Source organism: Numenius arquata, chromosome 3 (genome assembly GCF_964106895.1).
Source record: "Numenius arquata chromosome 3, bNumArq3.hap1.1, whole genome shotgun sequence".
Taxonomy (NCBI): Eukaryota; Metazoa; Chordata; class Aves; order Charadriiformes; family Scolopacidae; genus Numenius; species Numenius arquata.
The window spans coordinates 56,869,478-56,883,693 of NC_133578.1; the positions used below are offsets into that span (position 1 = coordinate 56,869,478).

At 34.9% G+C, this 14,216-nt stretch overlaps 1 protein-coding gene across 40 annotated transcripts in view; it reads left to right on the forward strand.

Annotated features, from left to right (window-relative positions):
- Positions 1-14,216, forward strand: part of RIMS2 (regulating synaptic membrane exocytosis 2) — a 471,979-nt gene that overhangs the window by 236,570 nt on the left and 221,193 nt on the right. For 26 of the 40 annotated variants that reach the window (XM_074145864.1, XM_074145875.1, XM_074145871.1 and 23 more), the window contains 3 exons: positions 10,047-10,114; positions 11,800-11,919; positions 13,751-13,850. In XM_074145864.1, coding sequence (XP_074001965.1) covers positions 10,047-10,114; positions 11,800-11,919; positions 13,751-13,850 — 288 coding nt within the window. Of the gene's footprint in view, positions 1-10,046; positions 10,115-10,236; positions 10,446-11,799; positions 11,920-13,750; positions 13,851-14,216 lie in introns of all 40 variants that reach the window. The other 14 variants (XM_074145858.1, XM_074145859.1, XM_074145861.1 and 11 more) reach the window with 1 other exon arrangement.

Consider the following 14,216-nt stretch of genomic DNA (forward strand, 5'->3'; position numbering starts at 1 on the left):
TCAGATGTCTGTCCAAAATGTCCAAATAGAAAGAGTTACACATTTAGGATTCAGTGCACGTGCAGCAAATCCTATGCCCCTGAGACTTCCAGATGCCAGGCAGCCTTGTTGGAGCTACCCTGACAGTCATTTTGCCAAAGTCACAACTTTTTCAGGATGTAAGAAGAATGTATATCTGTGGAATATATACTCTGTACTCTGAATTTAGAGTAAGCCAGCACAAAGTGAACTGCATGAGTAGATACATATACTAATGCTAAATAGAGTTTTCCGGAAGCTAGTTATTTCTTCAGTTTAACCAAGCTTCTTTCAGTGAGTGTAAATAAAATGGTAATGAAAATGGTAACGGAAATAGGTATCATGAGCACACAAGACCCAAATCTGTTTCTTAAACATTGCAGCTGTTTCTCAAAAATTTTTGTGGTGGTCCAGTTATGAACTGAGTTCTCTTCCAAGGTGCTAAAAGGCTCGTTTCCAACTGGCTTGTCAGGTTTTACTGTTGCCTTGCTCTTAGCAGCAACATAGTTGAATTTGCTTGGACTGTTTTCAAAGTCTGAGGAAGGAATTTGTGCAGAGCTGCTCCCAGTTGTGCAGTTCTATGATGTATGTCACTACACATCATAGAACTGTGGATCTTCTGTGCTTGTATGACAGAACTGTGCTTCTTTAGCAGACATTTTCCAAGGTGACTCATTTTTCTGAGCCACCAATTTGGGAAACATAGGGTTTTTTTCTTAACTTCCAGACACTAGTTAATTCCAATGTGCATTATATCCAAGAGCTTGTTAACTTTCAGTAGACTAGTCTGTGAAGAAAGGTCAGCTCATTCGGGACGCCTAACTAGGCTATCTACTTGCAGTTGATGTGAAAATCCTTACAGTGTAACAGAAGACTGAGCGCTGAAACATGGGCCAGATATGGCATTCTTTAATGGTATTAATAGGTTTTCTTCTCCCCTGCATTACAAATAGCGCTTATTTCCTCTTTAAATGGGTCCCTCATTCAGGTATAGGCAAGCTGGTATTGCTGATACTGCATCCAAGCTTGAGGTGGTGAAGAACTTGCAATGAAGCTCTCAGTTGAAACTCTAGGGTGGAGGAATGCATGGTAATAACAGATAAACAAGGAAGATGTATGAGGTCAGCCCATGAACATACGTATGGTCTTTGCACATGTGAATAGGGAATAAAGAGGAAAAAGGCATATCCTGTAAGAAGGGTCTGAAAATTTAGATTACTTAGAAGAATAATAAAAAAAATAGTAAATTTCTTTTGATTTACTTACTGCTGGGCATGATCCAGAAATACTGTCTTATCTAGGCTTTCCAAAGCTTGTTTTTCTTTGTATTCTCCTGAAGGAATTTCCTTTTCCAGGCATAGGCTCAAAACTTCCTATAGAGAGAAGAGAAGGAAGAAGTGGAAAAGTGAAAATGCCAGAAGTAGGGTCAAATGTGTAATTTGGTGTAAACATCTTCCTAAGACAAAGCCTCGAAGACAGTCACAAAAGAGAGAAATCCATAGGATATCATGCTTAATTAGTTCCAGTTTTCCCTGATCTTAGTACAAATAGAATAGCAGGGAACATATGACAAAGGTGTGCAAATCTGAGGAACTTGAATATTATTAAGATGTCAACTGGCAGTGGTGGACTTGGTTCCCAGTATAAAATGTCTGGCTGTTTCCCATGATTACTTAACAGTACTGGTCTATTTTCTTGGTGGCCCAGAGTGTAGGTTTGTGTACTGGATCACATGATAAAGGCCATAGTGTGACATATAGGGTCACACTCCAGGTGTCATAGGAGAGGCCGAGTCTGGTGAGTGTGGACTTCCTTTAAGAACTGGTGGTATTTCTTTTTCTCTTTGTCTTTTATTTTTTTTTTTAGCTCCAGCTCACTGGTTTTAATATGCAGTAGCTTTCTACAGGAAGTAGCTAATTTATCATACCAGTGTAGTTGCCGTATTGATATGCTTTCTTTCAATTTATTCCAAGGAAAGACATTTATCAAAATATATTTGACTAATAGACTAAGCCTAATTTTGTTCTAGAAACTGTAATTTTGAAGAAAGTCTTTCCTGTAATTTAAATCCTTCCAGTAAAACATACTGAAGAAAATACTACCCGTAGATATTCTTCTATCACCAGTGATGATAAGTCTCAGGTTTAGAGAGAGACAGAACAAAATAGTTTGCTGAAAACGTTTTATCCTTTATGTTAAATATTCCCTTCTGTTAAGAGTAATATCCTTTCTGTTTAGCAGTGCTAGTAGTAGTTAAATACAAGGCTACGTATTGTTTGAGGGTAAACCAGGGTCTTCAATTTTAATAACATTTTCTCTTAAACAGTATAACTTAAAAAAAAAAAAGAAATCAAGAGTTTTTTAAATTCTTAATGACTGATTCCTGTAGACAGGGAAGTTTCTTTGGTGACGTTATCTCTAGTCAGTGCCCACATGCTCTCCGTGTCATCATTCCTGCCACGTGGGTATGCATTGTTATGTGCTTCTCCCTCTCCCAGTTTATTCTCTCACCTGCCTTGTGGATGCAGCACTCTGCTGTTCAGAATCTTCTTCCACTTGTGTAGCTTCTCTTTTATGTATTTCTTTCTTGGCCATAAGAACTTCAAGTGTTTATGGATGTTCACCATTAACAAGGGCAGTTATGCAAGGTCACACAAAATCACTCTTAGACCCTTTATCACATGTAGTGGTCCTGTAAATCTGCAGATCAATATATCAGAGTTGGGATTCCATCTGACTAAATGCAGACATCCACAAACTAGGCATCTACACCCAACTACTGACTTCTTTTGCAGTCATTAAAGAAAAACAGAGACTTCTTGAGTACAATTCATTAATCCTTAAAGTGGATGTATAAAATAAGTCAGATGAATGGAGCCAAGAGTAACTGGTTTAGATATAGAAATCTAAAACTACCTGAGATAAATTCTGGGTGTCTCTACTTCTCAGGTGAGGGACACTTTCCTGCTTATTACATCTGCTACTATTCTGAGCTCCAAATCAGAAGTCTCTGCTGAATTGTGCATAGTGATTTTCTTAGTGCGTATGACCGCCAAGTTCGTGTGCAGAAGTGTGATTGCACTACCTAACCTTTGATTTCTCTGAAGAACTGCAGCATTGAATCTCACAAATGGGTCAAGTGCTGCTTTCTAGGAGATCTGATAAAAGATCTAGATCTTTTGCATTTATTTATCTGGTTGCCCTGAGACTTTCCAGCCCCTAGCAGTAAGGCTCTTGAGGCCTTTTAGTACAGCTCTTTGCACAGATGCCACTGATTTACATAGTCAGGGCTAAGTGCAAGCATCAGTGTGGTCCAGTTTCATTTTCACTAATGAAGTTTGATACATTTTTCTCTAAATTACTGCATTTCTCTGTATCTCACATATTAAAAGACAAGACTGTACTTCATATTCTTTACATAAAGAACAGCTTCTCTTTTCTGTTTTGGTAGGACCGGATCCTTCAGACTTTTTCCTAGGTTTTTCCATGTTGAAAGCTGTCAAATCCAGAGGAATAATTATTTCCAAACAAGAAATACTGAAATGCATGGTAGGAAGTTTCAAAGCCTGCTTTAAGACCTGCAAGAAGAAGCTTTTTTGTGTCATCAGTGCTCAAACTGCATTAGTGACTGTTGAAAAATATTTCTGTGCTTTGTGTGCCAGGCAGCTTTGCATTTGTCTCTGCAGCAAATGCTAGCATGTCCCTGAAGTGTCCAGAGCTGACAAAGCAATTGTTTAAACACTCATATAATCACCTCCAGGCAATTCTGGCTGTGTAGCTCCTCTTTGGAGTCATCCACTGTGTGACAGTCTAGATAGATAGTAATGCAAACACAGAAAGTAACCTGCTTAAGTGAAAGTTCTTCAATAGCTGTAGTCCACTTCCCACTTCTCTCCAGAGCCCTTCTGGTACAGGGCTTCACTGGGAGCCTTGCAGTTAAGAGGAGGATCAAGTGACAAGGGATGTACTCTGCTCACTATAGCCTTATGCTGAAAATCACCTTGGAGGAGGAATACACTCAATTGCAAGGCTAAATCACTTGTAGTTTTGAGTAATGACACATGCGCGCAATCACTGGCTCATGTAGTATGTATTCAGCATGCAGTATGTAGACTCCACAGCTTGAAGAATTTAAAGTTACATGACCTGTCCTTTTTGACAGTGAGATTTGAATTTGAGGAAATGTTTTTGTTTTACTTGGTTCAAAGCAAGATGATGTTTTTAATTTACCAAGGGAGGAACTTTTCAGTTTAGATAGGTCCTGGTTTAGAGAGAAAGGGTATGGCTCATCTATATATCCTATGTGAAGGTTTTGGGCAAAACCTTAGAGCATCCCAAACACCTCTGTATGTGTAGAATAGCCAATTAAATCAAGTGTCTTGTGTTTAAACTGTTTGGAAGATAAATGGTTTTGACCATGAACTTGGATAGCACTCAAGAAAGTAGACACATCTGTGTAGGTTAGATTCAAATTACTTAATGCCTTTTAAAAGATACTTAATTACCATATTTCTGCATGGCAAAGCTGTTCTAAGAAGCAAAAAAATACATAATAAAACATTAAAATATAAGGAGAATGGAAACTGACTGGAGTTCTTTTAAATATACACTGTTATTCAAGGTTCCCACCGCTACGGGAAGTTCCCATTGCTGTGGGTTCCTGGGTGGGGAAGAAGAAAATCTTTTCCTCTGCCTGTTTGGTTTTGGCTAAAGAAAATGAGCAAAACATAGTAAAGATCAGCAAGGTTACACAGGTTTCATCTTAACATCATTTATTCAGAAAGGCTAGGTCAGGGATGTAATTTTTCTCCCAACCTGATTAGTCCGTGCAAGCTTTCCATATACACATAGAGCTCACTGACATTAATAAGAGCAGACCTCACATATGTCCTTTCTCGTATCCAGCTGCACTCCTGAACTCATGAGGCATCTAAATGGTGTTATAATGACATTAGCTAAGATTGTATCTTGCTTAGTAATAGATGGCTTTGATATTATAGCTTATATAGTATATTGAGGTGACATTTTCCCAAGTCATTTCTGCTGCACACCCTAAGTGCGCATATTCTCAATAATAAAGCATCTACTATTGTGGAAGAGAAATATCTAAGAGACCAGCAACTGCCTTCTCTGGTAGCCAGAATTAAAACTACAGTGTCCTTGTTACAGAAAGATTATGGTTTAACAATTTTTCTTGTAGGGAACCAGAGAACTATGTGTCTTACATGTATTCCTTTTAATTTTACAAGATTTCACAAATCTTTTACCCAATCAAGATTTTAATATTATATTGAACTTGCACTGAAAAATTTGTGTCCAGTGATCTTACCAAGTCATTCATTGTACCTCAAAAAGATGTGGGTGTACTAAGCAATATGTGTCTCTCATAGAAACGTAATACACTATAGGGCTTTCAGACAGTCATCCTGGATATATTTTTGTAAATTTAAATATTTTATTAATAATAGTGTGATTGCATTTTATTAACTTTTATAGTATTTAGACCTGTCATTTAGATGACTTAATGCAGTCATCTAAAAAGGGCAAAACGTAGATGATCTACAAGGGCTTTATCTTCTTTAATTTCTATGACAATTTTTTAAAAACATATAGCTACATATTTTAATGGAAAAAAAGAATACATATATGAACAAAACAATCTTTGGATGGAGTTGTTGCTTATTTTTTATAATCTTAATTTTGGAATAATTGATATTTACTGTGAGACACAATTAAATTAAAAAGAAAGTCAGCTTTTTACATCTTGACTGAAAAGGAGAGGGGAAAATAGTAGAGCAAGAAGTGGTCAGACACCAGGCTCAGCTTTGCATGTGTTCCTCTGTGCAGGTTTAGGTTCAGGGCTTACCATTTGAGAAAGATTAACTGTTGCTGCAAAATAACTTGATCTTTTAAAATTTAAGTAATTTCTATGCGCTAATCCCTCGGATACGCTGGTGTAAATGTGTCTAATCTTGGACACATACTTGTGGATGCACCATAGAGTAATACATGGGTGAGAGGACTCTTGGAAACCTTTTTAGCAAGCAGAGATCAGTTACACCAGCCGATGAGCCTGGGACACGTGTTTAAAGACTTAAACACAGAAACTGGTCCAGAGGTCATTTTTGATGAGATGAAGAGTGAAAAAGACAGTATATGTTACCCTGTTGAAATAGCATATTAAAAGAAATATTTTGCCTTTCTAATTGAGTAAAATCAGTCCAGTAGACTTGCTTTGAATGAGGACTTGAAGAGTCCTGTGTCCTTTCTGTGATAATTTTGGTATTTTCTTGGATACGTAAACAAATAGTTGAGGCTGTGTCAAAATAGTAATTTAGGGCAGTAGGATTCTTCTGATGAAAAGATGATGACCCTCTCAATGAGTCACTGCGACCTTCTTTATAAGCAGTGGAGGAGAAATTAGACATTTTGGGTACGATGAAGGTATGATTTATCTCACCAGGAAGAATCTAAAATAGGTCAATGGAACCACGCCTTAAAAAGTTCTGTTTGCCTTCACTGGTTGTAAAAGAAGCAAAGGCTTAGTAATTTAGATGTACACATCTGTACAATAAATACCCAACCTTTGGGTAGAAGAATCAGAAGTCTCTAGATTCAATTATTTGAGAGAGCTGCAAAATTTCTCTAACAGGATGTAAAAAGGCATACTTCAAGAGATTTTTTTTTTTCCCTGAAAGTGGAGAGAAGTTGGAAGTTCTGCAGCAGGAAAATAACCAATGTATTTTATTTTTACTTTATAATGGGAAGTATTAAAAATTTTAAGTTATCACTTTCAATAATTTATCACTCTCAATAACTTAAATAATGTGTGATATTACATATTATTGTTAGCATTAAGGTGTGTAGATTACTATTTTGGATAGCTTTGTTAAAAAAAAAATGGATCCAGTATTTCTTTTTCTAACTGAAAGTCAGCGTGTATGTCTCAAATGTGTGTGTGCAGATGCCAGACTGTTACAGCCCAACACTGCTCAACATTTGCTCACATAAGCACCTATAAGATGAACTTACATATGTACAGCATGTCTGTGCTGTAAAGTACAGTTACTGTAAGCTAATTGGAGTCTTTGTATGCCAATATGCACATATTGTGGACATGCAAGTAGCAAGTGAAGATTGGACCGGTTTTGGTGACTAGGTATATGCACATTTGCAGTGGGAATGTGTATATAGTCGGTATATCTCAGGGGCCTCAACTTTTCAATAACTTATTTTCCTATTTTTAAGAAGTTATTTTCTATGTAGACACAGAAGTGAAAGTTCAGTTTGATAGGAATCCTTGCTCTTGACAAGCTCATACAAAATTGTATAGTTGATATTGGAAAATGCATGAATATGAGAGCTGGCAAAGCCATGAGGGGTTTCATAAAGTACACGTGAAGTCCTGTGTTCATTGTAGAACCACAAGGACATAATAGCTGTATTCCTGGATTCCTTTCTGGTGACTTCTTTTGGATTATCAGTAATAGTCAAGATTGTTGCTGAGAATTTTAAAACCTTAAAAAATGGCCAGTAATTTGCAGTTGTAGAATCTTAATGCCTAATGGTAGATATATACATATAAATTTAGTCATTTCAATGATAATACACCATTTCTCAGCAAAAGTCAGGAATTAGTGAGAATGATCAGTTTTAACTGTTCTGATTATAAATCCCATTTTATTTCAGTGGCTCACTCCTAGAATTAGATGCCAAATTATAGGGAATGCAGTTACAACATCTTAGGCAGACTTTGGGTTTGGGTACAGCAGTTGTATTGATGACACAGAAAGTCTGCTGGGAAAAAACAGTATGGGCTCATGTTCATGCAATCAGAGCTGAGAAGTCATCATTACTATAATGAGATAACTTTCCTCACTTAAGGTCCATTTAAAAATATATTTTAAAACCAGGATTTGTAAAACAGGCAATATATAGACTGGAACTCTTGTTATCTTCTGGATATCTCTAAATGTATATTTATGCAAAAGGCTAGATTTTCATGACCTCACTGATGATTTCACTCAGTTCCCCTGAAGCAATGTCTTTGGAGGCAGAAGTAAGACAGCACTGGAAATTCTATAGCAGAAGTACCTTTTGCGAAATGTTATTAGCTTTCAGAAGAATATTTCTTTTCCCTCTAGCAGGATGGCCACGCTTTTATCTGTAATAACAGTCAAGATGTTAACAGTCATGAGAAAACACTTGGTGAGAATTTCCCATTTTAAAATGTTATCTTCCTTTCAAGAATCAAAAAACACAGTACATTTACAGCAGACCTTTTTATTACTTAGAAAATATGAATTAATTAATGCTTCAAAATGAAACTTTTTATGAAATCAAAGGATATTTAATATGCTACAATATTTCGCCAAAATGTAAGGGACCAAGTTCATAGTGTCTTTTTGAAAATACCTTTGTATTCTGTACATTTTTCTCTTTAAAATAAAAATGAGACTTGATTTTTTTTTTTCATATAGCATATGCAAGTTTATATATTAGGAGAAAACAAGTGAAAAAAGATCTTATTTCTCATTGTACCTGATATCCCTCTGAGGAGACTGTATTTTACTTTTCTAAAGCATGTATTAGTTTATGTAGCTTATTTTATGTGGCTGTATCTTCACATCCTCTCTGTACAAAGTTTTTAGACAACTGTTAAGACTGTATTAGACCTATTAGTTACATTTCACCAATTTATTGATGTAATTTCAGAGGAAGAGGTTGAGCAATGTCAAAGTAGGATCTGAAGTACTGGAAACAGAAAAATGTCATTTGTAGTCTGTGCTAAAAAACCCCAGAATTACTTCACCGCTACTTTTGTTTAGTGGGTGTTTTGTTTGGGTTTTTTTTGTTGTGTTTTTTTTTTTTTTTAACCTGGTCTAGTGGGAGGTGTCCCTGCTCATGGCAGGGAGGTTGGAACTAGATGATCTTTAAAGTCCCTTTCAACCTGACTCATTCTGTGATTCTTTTGGTTATGAAATTCAATAGAGAAGTCAACATTTTTTTCTGCATCAAAAATTCTTTATCAAAATATTATGTAGCATGTAGCAACAAAATATTTTGCATGTAACATGTAGTAATAATGGGGGGGGGGGAAGGGAGAGAAATGTAATAATGCAAAATGTATGGGCATAATTTAAAATTTAAATTACCTACATAAAAGAAAATGTTTTATTAAAATTCATAAGTCACTCTCCAGTTCTATGGACAGCAGCATTAATTTAGACCTTTTCTTTAAAACTGTTTTTAAACCTTTCTTCCTTCTATGTTTCTGCCATACAGGTTAAATTTTGATTCTATAAAATACATATATATTTTTTAAAAACTCTACACATTTATACCCAGTTATGAAGTATCTGTACTTACTAGAATTCTTCCTGATATTTAACCAGTGGACATTTCTCTGGGAATTTCAAACAAAGTTAATGAGGTTTTTATTCTAAAAATAGTTTCTATATTTGTTTTTCTTACCAATGTATAATATTTAACAGAACATTTAACCTTCCTTAAAACATCATCTACTGTACAGTTGAATATAGAATACCATTGTTTTAAGTATTTTATTAAAGTGATTAGAATAAATACTAGTTTATGTTAGAAAAGCAAAGAAATACGTTCCTGGAGACAAAACTCTTTCTTTAGATGAAAGCTCATTCCATAGTCAGATGTTTTTCTTTCTGAAAATTCTATTAGGAATACAATACAATTTGCATTATCATTTAATATACTATAAGTAATTTTATAGAAACAGTTAAAAACTCTGAAGCAATGATGCTTTATACTGTACATAATTTTATGCACACATAGACACACACAAATGTACCTCCTTCTTCACTGTATTTCATATTCCGTGTAATCTGTTGTTGGAGCCTTAAATTTTTCTTGGAAGCACTTTGCAAGTCCTGCTAGCAGAGGTTATGATTCAGATAGGATAATCAGAAGTCTCTACAATTTTACTGTATCTTTGTCTGTCCTTTCTTTCACCTTTCCTTTACTGTACTATCTTGTCTGTCTGATTCTCACAGGAGACATGGATTACAACTGGTTGGACCATACGTCTTGGCATAGCAGTGAGGCATCCCCAATGTCTTTGGTGAGACATGTGGAGCCTTACCATTTAGTTTCCTTTATCATTTCACATTTCCTTTGTTTTATTTACACCTTTGCATGTTTTCTTTTTTTTGTATCCTTTTTTTTTTTATCCCACACCTATAGGGGACAGTCAAAGGGGAAAAAGAAAAACTAGTGAGCAGGCAGTTCTGTCGGATTCTAACACCTTATCCCAGAGGCAAAAGAAAATGGTGTGCTTTGGTGGCCACTCTTTGGAAGAGGACTTGGAATGGTCTGAGCCTCAGATAAAAGACTCTGGGGTAGATACGTGTAGTAGCACAACTCTAAACGAGGAACATAGCCATAGCGAGAAGGTACTGAGATTATGGAGCCTGCGTTTTAACCTGCTCATTTGGTCTTTGTTTGCTATCTGTCACTCATTAAAGTAGTGCATAAAATAAAAGATAGGGTGTTTCTAGAGACAATGTAGCATTTCTTAAGGTGCAGAAAAGAAAAACAAATGAAAAGTCTATGTATGCTTGCAGCTTTTATTGTTTGGCAGCCTAAGAAAAAAACTGAGAGGCATAAAGGAATGTTGTTCTTACGGTTGCATAATAGCATATCATGGTATTACCTTCAAGTATAAAGTAATTAACAATAAGGATTTTACTGATTGGCTTATTTGATTTACTGTGTTCAAACTCCTGGGGCTGAAATTAAATTAATAGTTTAAACCCCAGGTGAAAAAGGGAGAAAATTGGGTCTCTCTGCACAGAAAAGTTGTTTTTCTTTTTTCCCTTTCACTGTCATGGTTGTTCTTTTGTTTTGTTGCCATGCCGTTTTTGTGCAGTATTGTGCAGAATTAAAGGCTTTGCCATCTGCTTTGGTATTTTTTATTTTTGCTTTCTGTTTGGTGGAGGTTATGATGAATCTTTTTAGAGCTATTAGTTGTAATGGGAGCAGATTTGTCTGTGCCTGCTAATTTTGCATGAAATAGAGCATGAAATAGTAGTTTTCTGGGAAAAAGTACTATGATTACACAAAATAAAATGTTAAAATTTTATTAATTATGCCAATATGCAAGTATAACTATGCCCATGTATAGTAATGGAATAATAACGTTCACTGTGACTGTGCTTCATATGTGAAGTAATTATTCCAAGAAAGAAATGATACATTTAAATAGGGTAATGACTATACCTTTTAATGCATTCTATAATTTTTAATATACTACTACTGAGAGAAAGTAAAACACTCAATAAGTTTGTCAATCTTAGAGAAAACTGACATGTTTGGATTAGTGGAAAAAGAAGAAATGTCTTATATCAAATTTCTGGTTTGAGTTAAAATTCTTTTTCAGTATTACTCTTATACTAGACCTCTAAATTTTTTTTTGTCAGTACTCAGGTGTGATTGCCACTGTGTGTAGATAACTATATATAGGTGTCTATATCTGTCTAATCAAGGTGTAAAGATCATTCTATATATTTACAAATTGGATTTAGTAAAACAGATAATGTTATTAAATATTAGACATACGTTGTGATGGACTATATATCCAGATAAATATTTTCCAGCACAGTTTTCGGTTGTTCTATTACATTAAATATTAGTGTAATCATAATACTTTCCTGGCATTTTTGAACTATATCAGGAAATAAAAAGTATTACTGAAATTTTTTCTTTAAAGTCCTATTCACTGTATTTTCCATTAACACCATATGATAGCATCCAGTAACTTGGCAACCATCCAAAGATGGAGATCGTCTCATTGGTCGGATTTTGTTAAATAAACGCCTAAAAGATGGAAGTGTGCCTAGAGACTCAGGAGCAATGCTTGGATTGAAGGTTGGTAATGAATAATTTTGGAACTAACTAACAACTCTCAGTTAAACTAGCTACCTTTATAATGGAAGCATTCTCATATTATATAGTGTATGCATATCGTTATCTATAATGTCTCATCATTCTCAAAATTACAATATAGAGAAATTTTTATATTAATTACCAAGAGTAATTTTACAGGGTCCCTGACAGGCTCAAAAAATTTTATTTTTCTGAAAGACTAGACATGTTTTCACAAGTTTGCTGAGAATGTCTGCTCTGCAGGGTACTAATTGTACCCTTTCTGGGCAAGCCAAGCCCTGTCACTTTCTTCAGTATTAAGCATTGCACCATGGTATAACTTCTGTTTACCAAAAGAGGGGAGAAATGTGAAAAATAAATTACCTCTTTTGAAGGTCAAGGGGACATCTGGAAGTCAATGACATTTCAATCCAGAGCAGAGTCTGCCAATGGAAGAGACCGGTTCTGGATTTTTTTCCCCTCTGGTTGTTTGATTTGCTACATTTTAAATACACAAGACAGAAAATTATTTAATATTTCTTGTATATTATTATGAAGTAATGCATTTGAATCTTTTTCATGATGCACTACTCTTTGAACATATTATGAAGGTATTTCTAGCTCATACATTGATCTCATTTTTGTGTGGTACTATTTGCAGTTCCAGCAATATCAGCACAAGAATAAATGAATTATACACAGTAAAAGAAACAATCATGTATTTATTTTGATTCACCATCCTTGTTGTGAGAAATCGTTACAAAGTTTGATAATTGTCACTTCTCTACTTAGCATGCCACTGACTTCACTTTGGGTACACAGATTATGCTATAGTCATACACTTTAAATGGGGATTAAATCAGTGTAGTTACTTACATACTAACATGCTTTGGAAATTTTTCAATTTTTTCTTCAATTGACAAATTATTTTATTTTGAAGTCAGTGGAGATGCCAGTTAAGCATCACTTCTGGTATGCGTGTTATTGTTTTAATGTCAGAAAATGCAAGAAAAGAGACTAACAGTGCCACTATTAAGTACCTTTTGTTTAAATGTCTGTCTAAAATTCTAAAATCTTCTCTTATAAAGATGAACTCTTCACTGAGATCCAAAATAGTTTAGATTCAAGAGCAACTACTTTTTAATCTCTATAGACATCTGAAAGAGTGACTTTCAGCAGTTAGTTATTCCTAACCTGAATTTTCAAATATTTACATTATTGAAAGTAACATAAACTGGATTTTAAATCCAAATATGAAGACTATTAAGAAACCTTAAGAGTTTGAAGATTATGCAATTATAACCAATTCTGATACTGTGAATCTCCTGAATCCAAGATAAATATTAAGGTCAAACCTGTTGAAGTTTCCTGTGGAGAAATCTTCAGTATGACAAGTATTTTCATCTGACTTGCCCAGCCAACGTGAATTGGATTAATAGAGGTGTTTGATGCTTAGTGTGGACATCATGAGTTCTGTTAAATTATTATATCTGTCTTCAGTTAAAAAGTGTTGCAGTAAGCAGTCTAATGACTAATACCTTACCTTTTTTGGGTCGTAATTATAATACAGTGAAATACTATACGTATATGTGCTAAAGTTTAGAAGCTTTAGCATTCTGTATTTACATTGGGTTTAAATTACATGAGTAGACAGAATAGGTACAAACGTAACCTGTCGTAGCCAACATTCTGTGGTGGTTTTTTTCACGTATATCTGTCTTATCTGGGCTATCAAAAAATCAAGGAAATAATTGAATTCTTCTTTCTGTTGCCAGAACATTTAAGTCATTTAAAGTAATTTTCATTCTATGAAAATACTTCCTCTTTGAAACAGGTAGTAGGAGGAAAGATGACTGAATCAGGTCGACTCTGCGCATTTATCACCAAAGTTAAAAAAGGAAGCTTAGCTGATACAGTGGGGCATCTTAGACCAGGTATGTATCTGCTATAGATCTCTGCTGCTGAATTGCTTTTCTGAAGGTGATAACAAGCAAGCAAGTTTAATTAGATATGAAATTATGTTAAATAGGTGTGATGAACTACTGCAGAATTCAACCTGATATTCAGTTACTAGGTTATTGAAATTGCTGCTTTTGTGAAATATATAAATTCTCATGTTTTTCAAAATCATATTTTAATATTTTGATTTCCCAGAAAAATGTTTTTATACTCAAAATAATATTCCACTCATGTTCTGCCCAGTCATTTTGTGGTGTATATTTATTTAGAGCAAACCAAGCTATTGCAAATGCGTGAACAGAACCAGCTCACCTAAGAAACTGCTTCTATCCCAGCATGCA